Source organism: Physella acuta, unplaced genomic scaffold, assembly GCF_028476545.2.
Source record: "Physella acuta isolate Inbredline_101_S28 unplaced genomic scaffold, ASM2847654v3 ptg000013l, whole genome shotgun sequence".
Classification (NCBI taxonomy): Eukaryota; Metazoa; Mollusca; class Gastropoda; family Physidae; genus Physella; species Physella acuta.
In genome coordinates, this window is record NW_026731533.1 from 196,155 (window position 1) to 217,708 (window position 21,554).

Here is a 21,554-nt window from a genome sequence, read left to right on the forward strand (position 1 = left end):
CGTTCGCAGAATCGCATTGTGTGTATGTGGGTGTTTGTGTGTGTGTGTGTGGGTTTGTGTTTGTGTGTGTGTGTTTGTGTGTGTGTGTGCAAAAGCACAAAACCAGTCTGACAACATTTCTAGATAATCCCTCACATATTATTACCAATTCAAGGAATTTCTTGGTAGTCAGAAAGAGAAACAGACAAAGAGACAATCAGACAGACAGAGAGACAGGAAGACATAGAGACATACAACAGATCGACCGATTAACCGAAGTTTCGGTGTAAGCTAAATGTCACTATAACCCTGTGCCTTTGAATTTCCTTTATTCCGAGATCGAAGGTATGCTGTCTATAGGGACGTCTAAATATAAATTAAAGTATTTTGGTTTGTGTGCCTGTGGGTTTGTCTTTTTATGCATTACTAGATACACATCTAAAATATGAATAAGATCTCATGAGCCACCAAAGCTTTTATGAAAGAAAGCAAATTAGTTATATATCATGTAAATCATATCGTATACACACACGTTAACTGTGATGTCATGTGTATGAAAGCTGTATTCGTGGATCACTGCGTTTGTGTGTGTATACGGTATTATTGCGCAAGGCCGGGAGTGTTGACGTGTATGTTTTGTTGCGAACGAGGGTAACAAGGCAAGAGACCATTCGAGTGACAGCGGGTGGGTTGTGAGTGGAAGAGGAGGTGTGTAGGATTGAATGCGGGGGACACAGTTGAAGGTTGGAGTAAAAAGTGAAGGTTAATGTGAAGAGAAGCTAAATACATGAGATTTACTTAACTGTCATACCTAACCTCTACGAGTTTGTTGGAGTATTAACTGACTTTGTAATTTAAACGAGGGTACATCGAGTAAACTACACCGCTAGACAACATGATGTCGACCACATCCTATGGACCACAATGTTAACCGACTTTCTAATTTATATATATAGCCGTCCTGTGAAAAACACATGTGTAAAGAAACGTGACTTGTGTGTTTTTTTTAGCTGCATATAATCGTCGTTGCCCGGGTTTAGAGAGTATACTACTTTTCCAATGAAATGTTTATGCAAATATGGACTCATACATTTTAAACTTCAAACTAACTCTAACTGTAAACTTAACCCTAACCTCAACCAACCACAAAAAAAAACATAAGCGCAAACACAACAACAAACACAAACGCAAACACAACCTTGTGGCTATATATATATATATATATATATATATATATATATATATATATATATATATATATATATATATATATATATATATATATATATACGTATATAGAACATTAAAAATTCGGCGCATCTTTTTGCTATTTTTGCTCACCCAACACCGAAAACCTGGATACGCCTCTGGTATGTATGTACCATAAGTTCCCATCCCTAACACTGCCCCTGTTTGTATTATCTTTCAAATGTTCCCATACCTTACAGCCAGAGGCGTATCCAGGTTTTCAGTGTAAAGGGGGGGGGGGGCGAAAATAGCAAAATAGGCGCTGAACTTGTAATATGTTCTATATACAAATATATATATATATATATATATATATATATATATATATATATATATATATATATATATATATATATATATATATATATATATATATAATATAGGGCGTAGTCTGTTTTTGGCATCATAGTACAATTTTCTTTATAATAGCATTATGGCTATTCTAAAAATTGGAATGCATAAGTCGCGTAAATAAAGATATTTTTACAAGCTTTTATTTAACTCACTTCCTCTGTCGTCAGTCGTCAGTCTGTCTAGACGGAAACGCAGGAGTGAAAATTCGGACAGTTCTACTTGACCGACACGATTCACAGTTGGCACGTGGGTCAAGACATGAAGACAATGCAATCTGAAACTAAATTTGACTTAATTGGATGCCTAATTGATTTTTTATGAATTAATTAAAATTTGGACCGAATTAGTAGGCATGTCTAGCCAACCACACCACACGCGTCATCAATAGCTGCGCCATCACGACCACGTAATGGCTGCGTTCAAAAACCATTGCGCGCCTACTGAACGTGATATTCAGTAGGCGCGCAATGGTTTTTAGTCATGTAACTCTATTGTAGATAAAACATGTAAAGTACTGAAAAAAAAATTCATAAAAAACGTTTTAATAACAAGCTTTTATGTAATGATGCACTAAAAAGTAGAAAATAAATTATAGATTACTATTTAAATAACTATAAAGAAAAGCGTGGGTGTCTTCCTTAACATTAGTAAAGGTATCCAATAGATACTAAAGTGACCCACGCTTTTCTTTATAGTTATTTAAATAGTAGTCTATAATTTATTTTCTACTTTTTAGTGCATCATTACATAAAAGCTTGTTATTAAAACGTTTTTTATGAATTTTTTTTTTACAAGCTTTTATTTAACTCACTTCCTCTGTCTGTCGTAAGTCGTCAGTCGTCAGTCTAGACGGAAACGCAGGAGTGAAAATTCGGACAGTTCTACTTGACCGACACGATTCACAGTTGGCACGTGGGTCAAGACATGAAGACAATGCAATCTGAAACTAAATTTGACTTAATTGGATGCCTAATTGATTTTTTATGAATTAATTAAAATTTGGACCGAATTAGTAGGCATGTCTAGCCAACCACACCACACGCGTCATCAATAGCTGCGCCATCACGACCACGTAATGGCTGCGTTCAAAAACCATTGCGCGCCTACTGAACGTGATATTCAGTAGGCGCGCAATGGTTTTTAGTCATGTAACTCTATTGTAGATAAAACATGTAAAGTACTGAAAAAAAAATTCATAAAAAACGTTTTAATAACAAGCTTTTATGTAATGATGCACTAAAAAGTAGAAAATAAATTATAGACTACTATTTAAATAACTATAAAGAAAAGCGTGGGTGTCTTCCTTAACATTAGTAAAGGTATCCAATAGATACTAAAGTGACCCACGCTTTTCTTTATAGTTATTTAAATAGTAGTCTATAATTTATTTTCTACTTTTTAGTGCATCATTACATAAAAGCTTGTTATTAAAACGTTTTTTATGAATTTTTTTTTTATTGCTTAAATCAGTTTTACAAAACGATATTCATTTTAAATTTAAAAAGAAACAACAATAATTTACTAAGGCCTATGCAACACGTTTGATAACAATTTTGTTTTATCCTGTACTCTAGAACTTTTGTTAGAACTACTACATCCTTTTTGTCAAGGTTTCATTTTAGCAAAATTATCAATCACTTCCTTTTAATTAACATCAGAAGCTAAATGCCGTTCAATCGTAATCAGGGCTAAGCTGGACAATCTGTCTTCGTTCATAGTAGAACGGATGTATGTTTTCAGGAGTTTAAGACGGCTGAAGGATCTTTCTGCTCCGGCACTGCTTATTGGTGAAGTCAGAAATATACGATACAAAGTAGACAGGTTTGGATACATGAATTTCAAAATGCTGTTAAATGTCCACGCTATTTCCAGAGATTCTTTTTCATTTTCAGTTGAAACTCCCTTGTTTTCACTGCTTACACTAAAAACGTCTTTGTAAAATGTTGTAAATTATACGAATTCCTCCACTACTTCAGTTCCACTTTCAACAACATCCGAGTACGTCACTCGCAATTGCTCCAAATGTATCAAACTGTCATCTAATAGAAAATGTTTTGGGTCTAAGCAACAAAACTTGGAAGACACGTCTTTAAAATTTTGAAACCTTGTGTTTGTACTAGTTATGGCAGAGTCCACTGACACTAAATAAGTTTGAACAATGAACTTTTTCCTAGAGTCAGATATCTGAAGAAAAAATGTTGTAGATTACAAAGCTCTACCTATAAAGCAATTTAAATTTGTCTTCCATGTCAACTATTTTTTTTTCTACCACACAATACTTGGTTATTTAACTCAAATGTTTGCTTACAAACTTTTAAGAAACAGATATCACCATATTTGTGCACTTATACTTGTAATAAGTTATTTTTTTTTTTACTTTTCATAGATCTGTAATGAATGTTCACTATGACTTGTTCAGGAGTTGACATTATACACCTTATTGGACACACACACGCACATATAAAAGGAAATTACAACAAAAATCTTCTTAGATTTTATTAATTTATTTTCTTTAAGCCGATAAAACACCATGCAGTAATCTTAACATTCGTTCAAAACATACACGAGTCATTCACTCTATTCATATTTAAGTGACACAATGGTTAAACTCCTCCCTTTTGTTTTCTGTAACTAGGCACAATACGCTTTTGTATTTTATGTCTCAAGCAAGGAGGGGGGGGGGGATATTTTTTCTTTGTAATCGTGTTGTAAACAAAGGATAGGAGATTACTAAGTAAGACGGGTGAGAAGATGGTTTGCATCGCGATAATTGAAAACATGGCGATGTTTAGCTATGCTTACAGACCTCAACCAAAAAAGTCAAGCTTTCTACATGAGCACTATCGGCGAAATTTGTTTTAAATATTTTTAATACACTATTTTTTTTTCTTTTAGTAAGGTTTTATTTATTCTGTTCTCGTTCACGCTTGATGATTTTAGTCCAAAGATTTTTTTATTCTAAGTTTTTCGGTCAGAGCTATCCTCTCTGTTGCTAGTTTTTATGATTGCATCTGAAATTGTTAGGCGAAAGTAGCCTGCATTCCAAATTTCAGATCTCTAGAGCAATCAGAAGTGGGCTAATTTTCGATGTCAATTTTAACAACAAACACATCCACAAACGCGAAGCTGAGTTAATAAAAACGTGTTAAAAAAGTTTAAAAAAACCCACGTTTTCTGATTGAACTAAAAAGTAGAAAATAAATGCTATACATCACAATAATGCAAGCGATCACTCTACTATAAGCGATCAAAAACGTGGGGCGCCGTGATTTTCTTACAGTTTCTAATACTGTTGACTCTCTACAAGCTCCCTAATAAAAGTCAATAGTATTATCTAATCAATAGTAATATAACTTTTACTTCGGCGCCCCACGTTTTTCATCGCTTATAGTAGAGTGATCGCTTGCATTATTGTGATGTATAGCATTTATTTTCTACTTTTTAGTTCAATCAGAAAACGTGGGTTTTTTAAAACTTTTTTAATGATTATTATTAAAAAAAATTCTTCCAAACACTTTGTCCAACCAAGAACAGACTACAAGGCAAAAGTTGTTTGATTTTGGAGTTGTCTCTCCTAGAAGAGTTGCTGTTTCCAGCTATTAAGTGTAATCTGCCCGGGGTTCAAACTCAGTTTTCGGTTTACAAACCATCAGATTTACCAACCCGACCACGCAGATCCCTTTTCAGCAGACAAATTTACCCGTTGTTTTAAAAACTTATGGTGATGTTTGTTGAAATATTATCATCAGAGAACAAAATGGAGTGCCTTAATTAAGGTCATACTGGCAGGTAATTTTGTAATTTTCTTAAGGTTCAATATCTGTCAACACAAGTATGACGCTCTGATTTCAAACAGGAAGTTTAAATACTTCAAGAGATAAAAATATCTTTGATTAAAAAAAGACAATTTTAATTCATGTAGAATCTTGTTTGTTGATTATACAGAAATCATATAAAACGTGTAAGGTCATAATGTATACTAGTATACTATTACAAACTGTTGCAAGTTAGAATACTTAAATGTACCCACTTCCATTAAGAAACATAATAAAATAGAACAAAGAGCTGGAAAAAATGTAAATATGCAGATATTGTGACATCATTTGGTTGGTTGTACACAGTTAAACATTTTAAGTACAATTCAATGGTTTTACAATAAAACAATAAACCTTAAGACCTAACCTTTTACATGCTAAAATCATTGACCACCTTAAGAGCTAAGCAGTCCACAAAATATTTCTGAAAAAATTATTTGTTAATGAAAAAAAAAAAAAGAGTAAAAAAATCAACTGACAGGATTGTTAGGCTAAGCATTGAAAAACGAACATTTCATTGTGTAGTTTAATAAACAATTTCTGCATTTGTGGACTCCTTTAGAATAGTTAACATAAAAGAAAAAAAAATGTTTTTGATTATAATGCCATTATTGTATGGCCCCAGAAAACACTGAACATGTTTTACAAGAATGCATTGTGTACCAGCAGACAAGGCCTATAACTCTGGCCACAAAACACCTTGCTCAGTGAGAAATTGAACAGGGAGCTGGTGCAGTAACTGTGCAGTTTGCCTGCAATATTGGACAAGCTATAATACCCTCCTTTATTTACATATTAAGAATAAATAAAATGAATAATGAAAAAATCCTTTACAATTTAGAAAAAAATATTTTTACAATTCTCATTCCTCAACTTTGAATGTCAAATACAGTCCAAAGGTCTAATTGTAGCTTATGATTGCAGCCAAAATAGGACTAAATGGTTTGATAGATGTGTAATTAACCAGTTTCTTTACATGTGCAGGGTGTCTTTCAGAATTTTTTTCACTGGGGTTTGGGGGGGGGGGGGGGCACAGTTAAAACATTTCCTGGATGGAGAAATGGGCTAAAGTATAATATTTTTTTCTATAATTTATAGATTTTTTTTCTATTTCCTCTGGGAGGGTGGACCTACTTCAAAGGGAGATGACTGAAAGAAACAGCGATCATGTGATTTTTATTGAGGTAAAGTGCTTTTTCAGCCTGATGTTCCTTATGGGAGGTGGTTGAGTATGTTTTTCTAAGACCATAATAATCATATGATTAAAGGTGAACCATAGCCCAAACCCCATTACTATGATCAGCTTGAGTCAGTTATCCAAAAGTGACATTGGATTTTGAGACAACCTACAATCTTAAACACAAGACTTTGGGTAAATGGGTTTATGAGCACATGCCTTATAAAGATGCAGCACAATCTTATTTTATTTTGAGTAGGGTAAAAAGTTTTGTGCACATCTGGCTTTGGAACTGATAATATATGGTGTTAAAATTGGAAATAAATCAGATTAAAAATAATGAATAGCTGCACTTCTTGACATCAGCAGTGGTTTAAGATAAACATACAGCATAAATTACCAAACAGTATCTTCCAAGTTGATGTAAAGGTCAGGAGTTAGAAGATTAAAACTGTCAAAGTAGTTTCACAAAAATATAACCAAATTAAAATAAAACATACTCATCACTTGGGAAATAGACTTAAAATGACAAATATTCATATATAAAGTAAATTAATTTCCACTATTATAAATCTTAATTTGACATATACAGTTATTTCAATATTTAACAAAATATTATAGTGGAAAGTTTTAACCTTGGCTATTTTTTTATATTTTTATAGAAAGTTAATTACGGCATTTAATTGTAATAAGATCTCTTAATTTAGAGTATTTAAGTTTAAAATAGTTATCTTGACTATTTATTTATACATTAAAAATTTAACTCAGTGATCTTTTCATAAAAATATTTTAAAATCATTTTTATCTAACACAACAAATTTACTTTTTTATTATTACATCATCCAACTCAGCGATTTTACTTGAGGCTTCTGTAACACTCTCTACTTTTTCTTCTTTATCTATATATCTATTTTTTATAACATTCTCTTTTTTTTCTTCGTTTTTCTTAGTTCTTAATCTTATCTCAAGAGTGGGTATGCTGTTATCCTGGGGTTCTTTTTTTGCCTTGGTGTTCGTGAAAGTGCTTTCAGCTCGAACTGTTATAGTCAGGTCACCAACTATGCCCACCCTTATCGGGTAATTCTTTTTAATTTTTACCTCTTGTTCATCAGGAGAAAATGTCAGAAAGTCTTTTTCTGCATCCTCGAAATTCCCATCTCTAGGGAGACGAAAAATAAGGACAAGGGTGGTTAGACAATGCTATTGCTTGTAGTAAATAAGTGGTTTAAGGAATAATTTCTTAGTATAATTACACCCAATATTGAAAAAGTACAACATAAAACAATGTTGAGGCTTATTTTTGAAATGTATATCACCTTCTGAATTACATACATTTTAAATTGAATCAAGTTTTTATTTCTTGTGTCCTTTATTCTTTCAGATTTACTGGACATATTCCACAAAGGTAATGGAATCCAATTATAAGTCTCTGAAACTGTATGCATTAAACTAGTTAATATCAATAGGGGGAAGAGGTAACACATTCCAAATTTTTTTTGGTACAATTTTTTTTAAATTTATCATTGAATTTAAAGCTAAATTTTATCCCGATTCACTAAAAATAAAAAAATAAAAATAAATAAAAAAATATAATAGCAATAAATAGTGATTTGCAATTTCAGTACAAAGGGAAACTACTCAAATAATGTTTTCAGCACAGTTTTCCTAGCCTGGTTATTTCCCCTTACCCAAATAAAAAGTACATTTAAGGTTGACTTGACAAAGTGTGAGGTCATTTTAATGGGAGTGGAGGGGAGAGACCAGAGTTTCTTCCAAGCATCTCTTCGGGGGGGGGGGGGGAGGGGGGCCAGAGCCCTTCAGAAGAAAGTCTACGGGCCCTTTCAAACGAGATGGATTTTATATAGTAAACATACTTTCTTTTACTAGTGTCCGCCCCCCCCCCCCCAAAATGTTAACTTCCCCCCCCCCCCCCCCCCCCCCCGAAAATTTCAAAAGCCCCCCCCCCCCCCCGGGAAAAAAGTCTGGAAGAAACACTGGGAGAGACAGGGCAGCCTTCTGACTTTCCAGTGACAGTGGTGGAGGGGGATATATATTTGGCAAAATATATTGACGTTGATCATGGACCACTACTAATACATTAATGAACATGCTCTCTAAAGCACATTCACAATTAAAACCAGATTATTTAAAGTGATATGTACTAGTAATGGCACATCTGGTGATAAAGTATTTATTGAGCAGATTGTAAGAGGGGCGCATTATAATATATAATTTATATTTTAAAATAACTTAACATAGATAGCACTTCATTTTAGGCAACTTCAAGTAATTGTAATTTTTCTTTACCTTTTTTGAAGGAAGAATCAAGATTCTCATTCATTAATTTCTTATACTCATCATCAGAAACTTCACGCAAGGAAACTTTATTGTCCTCCATGTCTTTTTCAGAAACAGCTGAAAAAAAGTTGAGTGCATCTGCCTAAATAAGACATTTATTATAGGGATGATATTATAAGTGATGTAGATGTCTTTGAGATTTAATTTGATGAAATTTAATTTCAATCTATCACCTTACATAATGGTATAAAACATTGTAAGGATAGAATAAGGTGGGTAAGTAAATTGATTCTAATTTTAGCCACTTGAATTTCTAACCACAGAGAGCATTGCTCTTTTCCATGTCTGATTTGTATTTATAAAAAAGCATATTAAAATTACCATACAAATTCAGCTTGTCAAAATTTTTTTCACAAAATGCTTTCAGTTCATCTTTTGTAAAGACTTTTACCTTCTCGTTTATCAACAAGTTATCTAAAAATAAAATGTAAATTATAAGAATTAAAGAAGCCTTAAACTAAAGCATAATATATCTAACTTATTTAAAATTTAATCAATACATGACACTATTTATAAACGATAAGTAGAGCTAATGTCACTTAAAATAAAGGTAGTCCCAGATTTATATTTTAAACTACAAACCTTCTAGGTCTACTTCTTCAGTTGCTTGATGGTAAACCAAACTTTCTTCTTCTGGAAAACTTTCAATTTTACAGATTTAAAAAAAAGAGACTAGATCTATAATTATTAGACTAATCAAATTGATGAAATTGATGTATGCCCTGTAGACTTTTTTTTTCAAAGATGACACAATGTTAAAATGTGTATTCATATTGTTAAACAAATAATGTAGGCCAATGGATCCCAAATGGTTAATTCTACTTGCTGTGTTGAGTAAAGTTATGTTTTCTATATAATGAAATTTGTGACGCCATGCAGTGTTTCTTCCAGACTTTTTTCTCCGGGGGGGGGGGGGGCGGATTAAAATGTTCAGGGGGGTTGGGGGTTAAAAGTATATATTTCCTATATAAATTCCATTTCGTTCGGGAGGCGGTAGACTTACTACTCCCTCCCCCCCCCCCCCGAAGAGATGCCTGGAAGAAACTGATTATCCCACGACCAAGTAGTTCACAAACCTCTCTTGTAATCACAATTTTAAAAAAAATTAGGCTCACAATCATGTAAACAGTATACTATATAGCCTTTACTAGTTACATTACCCCTTACACACAAAACCCACATGTTATGTAACTAGAGTCGGAATTTCTCCCTCACCATAAAATACATCGACTAATAAGATGATAAAAGGCACGCCCTCCGCGGGGCTACCCCCCCCCCACCCTTTTGATATAAATATTAGTATTAGTCTATATAATAGGTGCGTCTAGCAAAGCAATTTTATTTTTTTATTGGATGTCTACTACCAGAACTAATGTTACATCCAACAAAGTATAAATACTACAGGAAAGGGGTAAATTGATGGGGGTGGGAGGGTGGGGTGGGAGTGGATGTTGGGGTAGGTGGGGGGGGGATGGATGTGGAGTAGGGGGTGGGGTGGGTGGGGGGAGTGGATGTCCAGAATCGACGTCACGCCTGTTAGGATGAATTCGACTAAATCTGATCAATTAGCTGCTAGATAAATAATAATTAGCCAATGAATTAAAGAAGAGAAAGAAATGTGTAAAAGTTACCCTGCTTTGACATCCTTCAATAAAGTCAAGTAAGTGAAGCCCGCTGCTGCTGTAGTAGATGCTACCACCAGCAATCCCAGTTTTCCAAACTGAAGCCATTTTGATTTTGTTTTATACTGTAGTTTACCTCCAGCTTCCTCCTGCCTGTTTTGTGAATGTAGCAGCTTGCTGTTTACAAAACATTTTGTACCTACATTGTTCGTTTTGGGCTTTTGAAAAAATATATTCTGTATTGGTTTAACAGTGTTATTTGCCTCAATTAACCTACGACCGAAAATACGAAGCATCCTACTTGTACTAGCCATTCCGTACACAAAGGCGATGCACTTTAAATGTCAATAGCCACTAGAATGATAGAATCCTACTTGTGAAATGGGTGCAAATTCCTGGAAATTTCCGGAAATTCCCGGTAAGACCTCGGCTTTACAACTTCATCACAGGTTTAAAACGAAAGTTTATGAATGAGGCAATAAGAAATTGAAAACAACACGGCAGTTCAAAATAACAGGCTTACATTATATATGGCTAAAGGTGACGTCTTAGTCGCGTATATATACATATACATATATATATATATGTATATATATATATATGTATATATGTATATATATATATATATATATATATATATATATATATATATATATATATATATATATATATATATATATATGTATATATGTATATATATATATATATATATATATATATATATATATATATATATATACATATATACAGTGCCGCCAGACCCCGCAATGCGGGGTGGCCCAGGCCGTTTAGGGGCCCACAGCCGACCATGATCAATTTTTTTTTTTTATAGTTAAAGAATAATTTTCTTGTAAAAAAAACAAACAGATCTACTACAGTTGTGATGTACTACAGTAGCTAACACACACTGTATCGTAAAGTTGTAGTGTGTAAGATAGGCAATCATTCAAACCGCTTCCATGACTTATTTCCCTTTTTTAAAATAGTCAAATACGTGTGTTCTTAAGAAACTTTAAATAAATTTGCACTTAACAAATTAAAAAGCAATTACATCTCTTAATTATTATTTTTTAAATACATAATAAAGAATGAAATAGTAAAAAAGGAAATGTGTTAAAAACTAATAATATAAATACAAAAAAACTTTAAATAAACATAAGGCGAGAAACCATTACACATACAAAGCTTTCTTGCTTCATATTCTTTTGACCGACTTGCTACTTAAGAAACATTATGTCAAACATTGAAACAAAGAATTTCAAAACAGATTAATAGCACTTACTCATGATGTGTTGTTGCTGTATTGTGTTTTAATTAAAATAAAAACTAAGAATTTTTAATTCTTCAAATTTCGAACAAGCCCGAATTCTATGTTCGTATTTTTGGTATATATATATATATATATATATATATATATATATATATATATATATATATATATATATATATATATATATATATATATATATATGGGGCCCAAAAATTTTTTTTTGCGGGGTGGCCCAATTTTTCTAGTTCCGCCACTGATATAAATATGTGTGTGTGTGTGTGTAGGGCAATGGGTAGGCCTATTAGGCTATAAATTTGACACCTAGAGTGACAGGACAAAATATCTTATGGACATAATCTCAGGACAAACGATCTCAATAACAACTGATCTCAGACAAAGATCTCACACAATATTGATCAGCAAAATATTTATAGTATTTAGGAGGATTTTAGTCAATTTGAACATTTTTGTAATAAGCATATGGATTTTATTTCCTTTTTTACAAGCTTTTATTTAAATCTCAACGTCCGTTTGTTTGTAGTTTGAGGATTTTTTAAATCTTGTAACCCAGCTTTGATCCAATTCTAATGCAGCGATTTTATTCAAACTTTCCAGATACGTTCCACTTTGATGGAAATACACGTCTATCTATTTTGTAAACTAATTAGATGTTTAGTCAGTCATTAAACAATAAATATACAGTTTCAAAACTAAGGGGAGATAAAAAAATTAAATAACTCGATAGATTCCTATATCCAATAACACAAGGGGAGATAACTAGCTATTAGTATATCCCGACCAGTCCGGTGATGTTCACGCCGAAAAATGCACAACCCTAGAGACGATAGATCTCATGAAGACTATCAAGGGAAAATACTCAAGTTTTGAAACTAAGATTTGGAACTTGCTGTCGTGTAGACATCGTGTAGACCACATCGTATAGACCATATTGTATCGACCACAATTTTAACCAACTTGGTACTTTTATACCATATTATATAGAATAGACCACTTCTTATAGACCACATTGTGTAGACCACATTGTATAAACCACATGGTGTAGACCACAAGGTGTTGACCAAATTGTATACACCACATCATGTAGAACACATTGTATAGACCACATTGTATAGACCACTTTGTATAGACCACATTGTGTAGACCACACCGTGTAGACCACAGTAATAACCAACTTTGTACTTTATACCAGATTACATTGTATAGACCACATTGTGTTGACCACATTGTATAGACCACACTATATATACCACATTGGTAGACCTCATCGTTTAGACCACATTGTGTAGACCACAGTATTAACCAACTTTGTACTTTATACCAGATAAATTGTATAGACCTCATTGTATAGACCACATTGTGCAGACCACATCGTGTAAACCGAATCGTTTAGACCACATTGTGAAGACCACATAGTTTAGACAACATCGTTTAGACCACATTAGGTAGACCACATCGTTTAGACCACCTTGTATATTCCACATTGTGTAGACCACATCGTGTAGACCACATTGTGTAGTCCACATTGTATAGACCACATTGTATAGACCACGGGTTCCCAACCTGGGGGTCGCGACCCCCCTGGGGGTCGCGAAGGTCTTTCTGGGGGGTCGCCAACTGGTATACTAAACCTTAGTAATTTGAAACAAAACATAAATATTTAGAAGAATTTTTTTTTTAAATTCGGCTTCATTAACATCACAGGAAATGTAATAGAGAAGAAACAAAGCGCACTGTACAAAGTTGTTCTCAGTCACGAATCTATGATATATTCAAAACTAAAACGTCATTTGAGACGATTCATTCGGAACACACCAAAAAATATATGGAGTTCTTTCGTCGGTAAGAAGCTAGTTGCAAACGCCAGAAACTTGATCGAACAGGAAGTTTTCACCAGCATTAGTGCAAGCATCAAATGAAGTCGCGATAGAAAATGCCAAGCAAAAAAAAAAAAAAAAAAAAAAAACAATGGAGAAAATCTCATCAAACGCTGCATGTACGTAAATGTTAAATAACACATTTTTATTGAAATTAAGCTTTCACCATTGTTTGCTTTTCAAGTTGATAAATCAACAGACGTGAGTTCGTGTTCGCAGTTGCTGGTCTGTGTCTATATTCATGCGGATGATAGCAAAGAAAAGTTGCTCTTTTGTGAAGATAGCATGGAGAAAATAAATACCTTTTTTGAAACTGGATGATTAAAATGGGTTACAACGGCTGTGGGGGTTTGTACGGATGGTGCGCCATCTATGTTTAGCTCAAAATCGGGCTTTCAGAACACAGAAAGATTTAGCTCCCTAACCACTGCCCTAACCAATCGACATCAAGAGTCCATTGCTAGTATAAGTAGTGAATTATATAAAATCTAGAGCCTTCAAAGAACTGAGCAAAAACATTCATATAGATCACGAGATTCTGCTCTTCTACACTACAGTACGCTGGCTGTCAAACGATATGTTGTAAATTGTGTTTTTGAATTGAAATCTGAAATCAAATTGTTCTTGGGAGTGCAAAGGAAACAAGACTTTTTGGTATACTTAAAACGACATAGAGTGGTTGGAGAGAGTATCATACCTAGCAGATATGTTCGAACATCAAGATAAGCTTAACCTGAAGCTTCAGGGAAAATGAACGAATATTATAACTTTCCATGATAATCTCGGGGCATTTTTATCAAAGCTGCAAAATCGGTAAAGAAAACAAATCTTGGAAATATTGTAAATTTGAGAAACTTTGCGGTGTGGTAGATGAATCTGATTGTGAGATAATTAACATTTCGAAAGAAGCGATTTCTGGGCATCTTGAATAGGCTGTTGCTCGTAATTTTTAAACTCCACTAATTTCAAATAAAATTATACCACAAACAAAAACAGGATTTTTTTCCCTACACATTGATACCAATTTTGTGTATATAGCTTAATTAGGAGCTAAAATATGGCCTTTTAAAAATTTGTGGGCGTGGCTGAAACATTAAAAAATTATAATTATCACTTGAATCTCTTGAAAACGAACTGTATCGCTATTTCTCTGAGCTGAAAAAAGAAGAATCTGCATTTACGCATTACCCATTCTCTTCTTCCCTTGATGTTGCCAGCATTCCCGATGAATTACAAGATGAATTCTTTGATTTGCAGAATGATTCCGAGTAAGATGAAAAACTGCAGACACAATTTTGGTGTAGTATTCACCATTCATACCCAAACGTAAAATTGATTGACTTTTCGAGAATATATTTTCAACACTATTCTTCGATTAAAAACAAAATTAAGATAATTATTATGACATAGGTTGGCGTTAACAAAAAATGTTTTTAATTAAAAACTTAACCACGAAGGTTTAGTGAATAGTATGCAATTGTACTCAGTTATCAAGAGTACTTCATATTGAAAGTCTACTAGAAAATCTTATTTTAGTGCTTATTCATTTCCATACTAATTTCGGCTTTTTAATTCTATGGGGGTCGCGGGTCACTTACTTTTTATAAAAGGGGGTCGCCACTCGAAAAAGGTTGGGAACCCATTTTAATCATCCAGTTTCAAAAAAAGGTATTTATTTTCTCCATGCTATCTTCACAAAAGAGCAACTTTTCTTTGCTATCATCCGCATGAATATAGACACAGACCAGCAACTGCGAACACGAACTCACGTCTGTTGATTTATCAACTTGAAAAGCAAACAATGGTGAAAGCTTAATTTCAATAAAAATGTGTTATTTAACATTTACGTACATGCAGCGTTTGATGAGATTTTCTCCTTTGTTTTTTTTTTTTTTTTTTTTTTTTTTTGCTTGGCATTTTCTATCGCGACTTCATTTGATGCTTGCACTAATGCTGGTGAAAACTTCCTGTTCGATCAAGTTTCTGGCGTTTGCAACTAGCTTCTTACCGACGAAAGAACTCCATATATTTTTTGGTGTGTTCCGAATGAATCGTCTCAAATGACGTTTTAGTTTTGAATATATCATAGATTCGTGACTGAGAACAACTTTGTACAGTGCGCTTTGTTTCTTCTCTATTACATTTCCTGTGATGTTAATGAAGCCGAATTTAAAAAAAAAATTCTTCTAAATATTTATGTTTTGTTTCAAATTACTAAGGTTTAGTATACCAGTTGGCGACCCCCCAGAAAGACCTTCGCGACCCCCACGGGGGTCGCGACCCCCAGGTTGGGAACCCGTGGTATAGACTACATTGTAGAGACCACATTGTGTAGAACACATCGTTTAGACCACATCGTTTAGACCACATCGTTTAGACCACATTGGTAGACCTCATCGTTTAGACAACATTGTTTAGACCACATTGTGGAGACCACATCGTTTAGACACATCGTGTAGACCACATTGTGTAGACCACATTGTGTAGACCACATTGTGTAGACCACATTGTGTAGACCACAGTATCAAACAACTTTGTACTTTATACCAGATTACATTGTATAGACTACATTGTAGAGACCACATTGTGTAGAACACATCGTTTAGACCACATCGTTTAGTCCACATCGTTTAGACCACATGGTTTGGACCACATTGTGTTGACCACATTGTATAGACCACACTGTATAGACCACATTGGTAGACCTCATTGTATAGACCACATTGTGTAGACCACATAGTGTAGACCACATTGTGTTGACCACATCGTGTAGACCACATTGTAGACCACATTGTATAGACCACATTGTGTAGACCACATAGTGTAGACCACATTGTAGACCATCTTGTGTATTCCACATTGTGTAGACCACATAGTTTAGACCACATCGTTTAGACCACATTGTTTAGTCCACATTGTGTTGACCACATCGTTTAGACCACATTGTGTAGACCACATTGTATAGACCACATTAGGTAGACCACAACGTTTAGACCACCTTGTGTATTCCACATTGTATAGACCATATCGTGTAGACAAAAGTATTATCCAACGATGAACTTAAAACCAAATTACATTCTATAGACCACATCGTGTAGACCATATCGTGTAAACCACATTGTATAGACCACATTGTATAGACCACATTGTGTAGACCACTTCGTGCAGACCATATCGTATAGACCACATTGTATAGACCACATTGTGTAGACCACAGTATTATTTAAGTTTGTACTTTATACCAGTTTACATTGTTCAGACCACATTGTATAGACCACATTGTATAGACCCGATGTATAGACTACATCGTTTAGACCACATTGTATAGACCACGTCATGTAGACCACATCGTGTATACCACATTGTGTAGAACACAGTATCAAACAACTTTGTACTTTATACACGTTTAAATTGTAAAGACCTCATTGTATAGACCACATTGTGTAGACATCGTGTAGACCACATTGTGTAGACCACATTGTGTAGACCAAATTGTATAGATCACATTGGTAGACCTCATCGTTTAGACAACATTGTGTAGACCACATCGTTTAGACCACATTGTGTAGACCACATTGTGTAGACCACATTGTGTTGACCAAATTGTATTGACCACATTGGAAGACCTCATCGTTTAGACCACATTGTATAGACCACATTTTGTTGACCACATCTTATAGACCACATTGTGAAGACCACATCGTGTAGACCACATTGTAGAGACCACATTGTGTAGACCACATTGTGTAGACCACATTGTATAGACCACATTGTGTAGACCACAGTATCAAACAACTTTGTACTTTATACCGGATTACATTGTATAGACCACATTGTAGAGACCACATTGTGTAGACCACATTGTAGAGACCACATTGTGTAGACCACATTGGGTAGACCACAGTATTAACCAACTTTGTACTTTATACCAGATTACATTGTATAGACCACATTGAAGAACACATCGTTTAGACCACATCGTTTACACCACATCCTTTAGACCACATGGTTTGGACCACATTATGTAGACCACATTGTGTAGACCACATAGTGTAGACCACATAGTGTAGACCACATTGTAGACCACCTTGTGTATTCAGCATTGTGTAGACCACATAGTTTAGACCACATAGTTTAGACCACATTGTTTAGTCCACATTGTGTTGACCACATCGTTTAGACCACATTGTGTAGACCACATTGTATAGACCACGTTAGGTAGACCACATTGTTTAGACCACCTTGTATATTCCACATTGTGTAGACCACATCGTGTAGACCACATTGTGTAGTCCACATTGTATAGACCACATTGTATAGACCATATGGTGTGGACAAAAGTATTATCCAACGATGAACTTAAAACCAAATTACATTGTATAGACCACAACGTGTAGACCATATTGTGTAAACCACATTGTATAGACCACATTGTATAGACCACATTGTGTAGACCACAGTATTATTCAAGTTTTTTATACTTTATACCAATTTACATTGTTCAGACCACATTGTATAGACCACATTGTATATACCACAATGTATAGACTACATCGTTTAGACCACGTTGTATAGACCACATTGGTAGACCTCATCGTTTAGACCACATTGTGTAGACCACATTGTGTAGACATCATCGTGTAGACCATATTGTGTAAACCACATTGTATAGAAACCATTGTGTAGACCACATCGTATAGACAACACTGTATAGACCACATTGTATAGATAACATTGTGTAGACCACACCAATTAGACCACATTGTGTAGACCACATTGTGTAGACCACATTGTATAGACCACATTGTGAAGACCACATCGTGTAGACCACATTGTGTAGACCACATTGTGTAGACCACAGTATCAAACAATTTTGTTCTTTATACCAGATTACATTGTATAGACCACATGGTATGTACCACATTGTGTAGACCACATTGTGTAGGCCACATAGTGTAGACCACATTGGTAGACCACATCGTTTAGACCACCTTGTGTATTCCACATTATGTAGACCACATCGTGTAGACCACATTGTGAAGACCACATCGTGTAGACCACATTGTGTAGTCCACATTGTATAGACCACATTTTTTAGACCACATTGTGTAGACCACAGTATTATTCAAGTTTGTACTTTATACCAGTTTACATTGTTCAGACCACATTGTGTAGACCACATTGTAAAGACTACATCGTTTAGACCACATTGTATAGACCACGTCATGTAGACCACATTGTGTAGACCAAAGTATCAAACAACTGTGTACTTTATACACGTTTAAATTGTAAAGACCTCATTGTATAGACCACATTGTGTAGACCACATTGTGTAGACCACATTGGTAGACCTCATCGTGTAGACCACATTATGTAGACCACATCGTTTAGACCACATTGTATAGACCACATTGTGTAGACCACAGTATTATTCAAGTTTTTTATACTTTATACCAGTTTACATTGTTCAGACCACATTGTATAGACCACATTGTATATACCACAATGTTTAGACTACATCGTTTAGACCACGTTGTATAGACCACATTGGTAGACATCATCGTTTAGACCACATTGAGTAGACCACAGTATCAAACAACTTTTTACTTTATACATGTTTAAATTGTAAAGACCCCATTGTATAGACCACATTGTGTATACCACATTGTGTAGACCACATTGTATAGATCACATTGGTAGACCTCATCGTTTAGACAACATTGTTTAGACCACATCGTTTAGACCACATTGTGTAGACCACATCGTGTAGACCAGATTGTATAGACCACACTGTATAGACCACATTGGTAGACCTCATCGTTTAGACCACATTGTGTAGACCACATGTTTTGGACCATATTGTGTTGACCACATTGTATAGACCACACTGTATAGACCACATTGGTAGACTTCATCGTTTAGACCACATTGTGTAGACCACAGTATTAACCAACTTTGTACTTTATACCAGATTACATTGTATAGACCACATTGTATAGACCACATTGTAGAACACATCGTTTGGACCACATCGTTTACACCACATCCTTTAGACCACATGGTTTGGACCACATTGTGTAGACCACATTGTGTAGACCACATAGTGTAGACCACATAGTGTTGACCACATTGTGTAGACCACATAGTGTAGACCACATTGTGTAGACCACATTGTATAGACCACATAGTGTAGACCACATAGTGTAGACCACATTGTGTAGACCACATTGTATAGACCACATTGTGTAGACCACATCGTGTAGACCGGATCGTTTAGACCACATTGTGAAGACCACATAGTTTAGACCACATCGTTTAGACCACATTGTTTAGTCCACATTGTGTTGACCACATCGTTTAGACCACATTGTGTAGACCACATTGTATAGACCACGTTAGGTAGACCACATCGTTTAGACCACCTTGTGTATTCCACATTGTGTAGACCACATCGTGTAGACCACATTTTGTAGTCCACATTGTATAGACCACATTGTATAGACCATATGGTGTAGACTAAAGTATTATCCAACGATGAACTTAAAACCAAATTACATTGTATAGACCACATCGTGTAGACCATATCGTGTAAACCACATTGTTTAGACCACATTGTACAGACCACATTGTGTAGACCACAGTATTATTCAAGTTTGTACTTTATACCAGTTTACAATGTTCAGACCACATTGTTAGACCATATTGTATAGATCACAATGTATAGACTACATCGTTTATACCTTATTGTGTACAACACATCGTTTAGACGACATTATATAGACCACAGTATTAACATACTTTGTACTTTATACACGTTTAAATTGTAAAGACCTCATTGTATAGACCACATTGTGTAGACATCGTGTAGACCACATTGTTTGGACCACATCGTGTAGACCACATTGTAGAGACCACATTGTGTAGACCACATTGTGTAGACCACAGTATCAAACAACTTTGTACTTTATACCAGATTACATTGTATAGACCACATTGTAGAGACCACATTATGTAGACCACATCGTTTAGACCACATCGTTTAGACCACATCGTTTAGACCACATGGTTTAGACCACATGGTTTGGACCACATTGTGTAGACCACATTGTATAGACCACATTGTATAGACCACATTGTGTTGACCACATTGTGTAGACCACATTGTGTAGACCATATTGTGTAGACCACACCGTTTAGAAAAGTATAGACCACATTTTTACCGAGTTGTAATTTGTACAGGCTACCCTGACCCCGGATGCGGCGGTTTAAATTATAATACGTGTTGGTATAAAGGAAAATCCACGATAATAGTGCGCCATTTATTTTTACCGTAGCGGAGCACAGGTATTAGCTAGTAATTAGGCGTAAATGTTTTCTTGTTAATTTAAAATAATTTTAAACATTTTAAAAATGCGATTTCAATCAAACATTAGTATTTTTAAAAATAAAACGTTTAAAATTTGAAATATCAATTCTATGTAGATCTAGATCTAGTATTATAGCAATGACACCCAGTAGTTTAATAATTAGTTACCAGAGTTAGAATGTGGCCGTTACTTATTTACTAATAGAATAAAGTTAATTTAAATGAGCTACATCGCATAGACTTCAACGTATAAGTCACGTTGTATAAATTAAAATTCGCTAAAAATCTAGATCTAAATTAATAAAATTAGCAGAAAAAAATAGTTGTACTTACCCCTGACCGTCCAGGAAAATAATAAAAGTTTTGACACCAACCTTGTCTGACTTTATCAGAAACATCGTGTAGAATATTTGGTATATCGTATAGACAACATCGTTTGGGCATCAAATATAGTGCAGTAACGTATAGTG

At 34.6% G+C, this 21,554-nt stretch overlaps 1 protein-coding gene across 1 annotated transcript; it reads right to left on the reverse strand.

Annotated features, from left to right (window-relative positions):
* Window positions 1–8,845: 8,845 nt before the first annotated feature.
* On the reverse strand, window positions 8,846–10,895 carry LOC131936126 (uncharacterized). Its single transcript, XM_059293031.1, has 4 exons — window positions 10,563–10,895; window positions 9,514–9,572; window positions 9,253–9,345; window positions 8,846–8,988 (listed from the first exon to the last, which is right to left on the reverse strand). Exons 1-4 carry the CDS (start codon window positions 10,865–10,867, stop codon window positions 8,846–8,848), a joined length of 600 nt encoding a protein of 199 aa, XP_059149014.1. The 5' UTR covers window positions 10,868–10,895.
* Window positions 10,896–21,554: the final 10,659 nt, after the last annotated feature.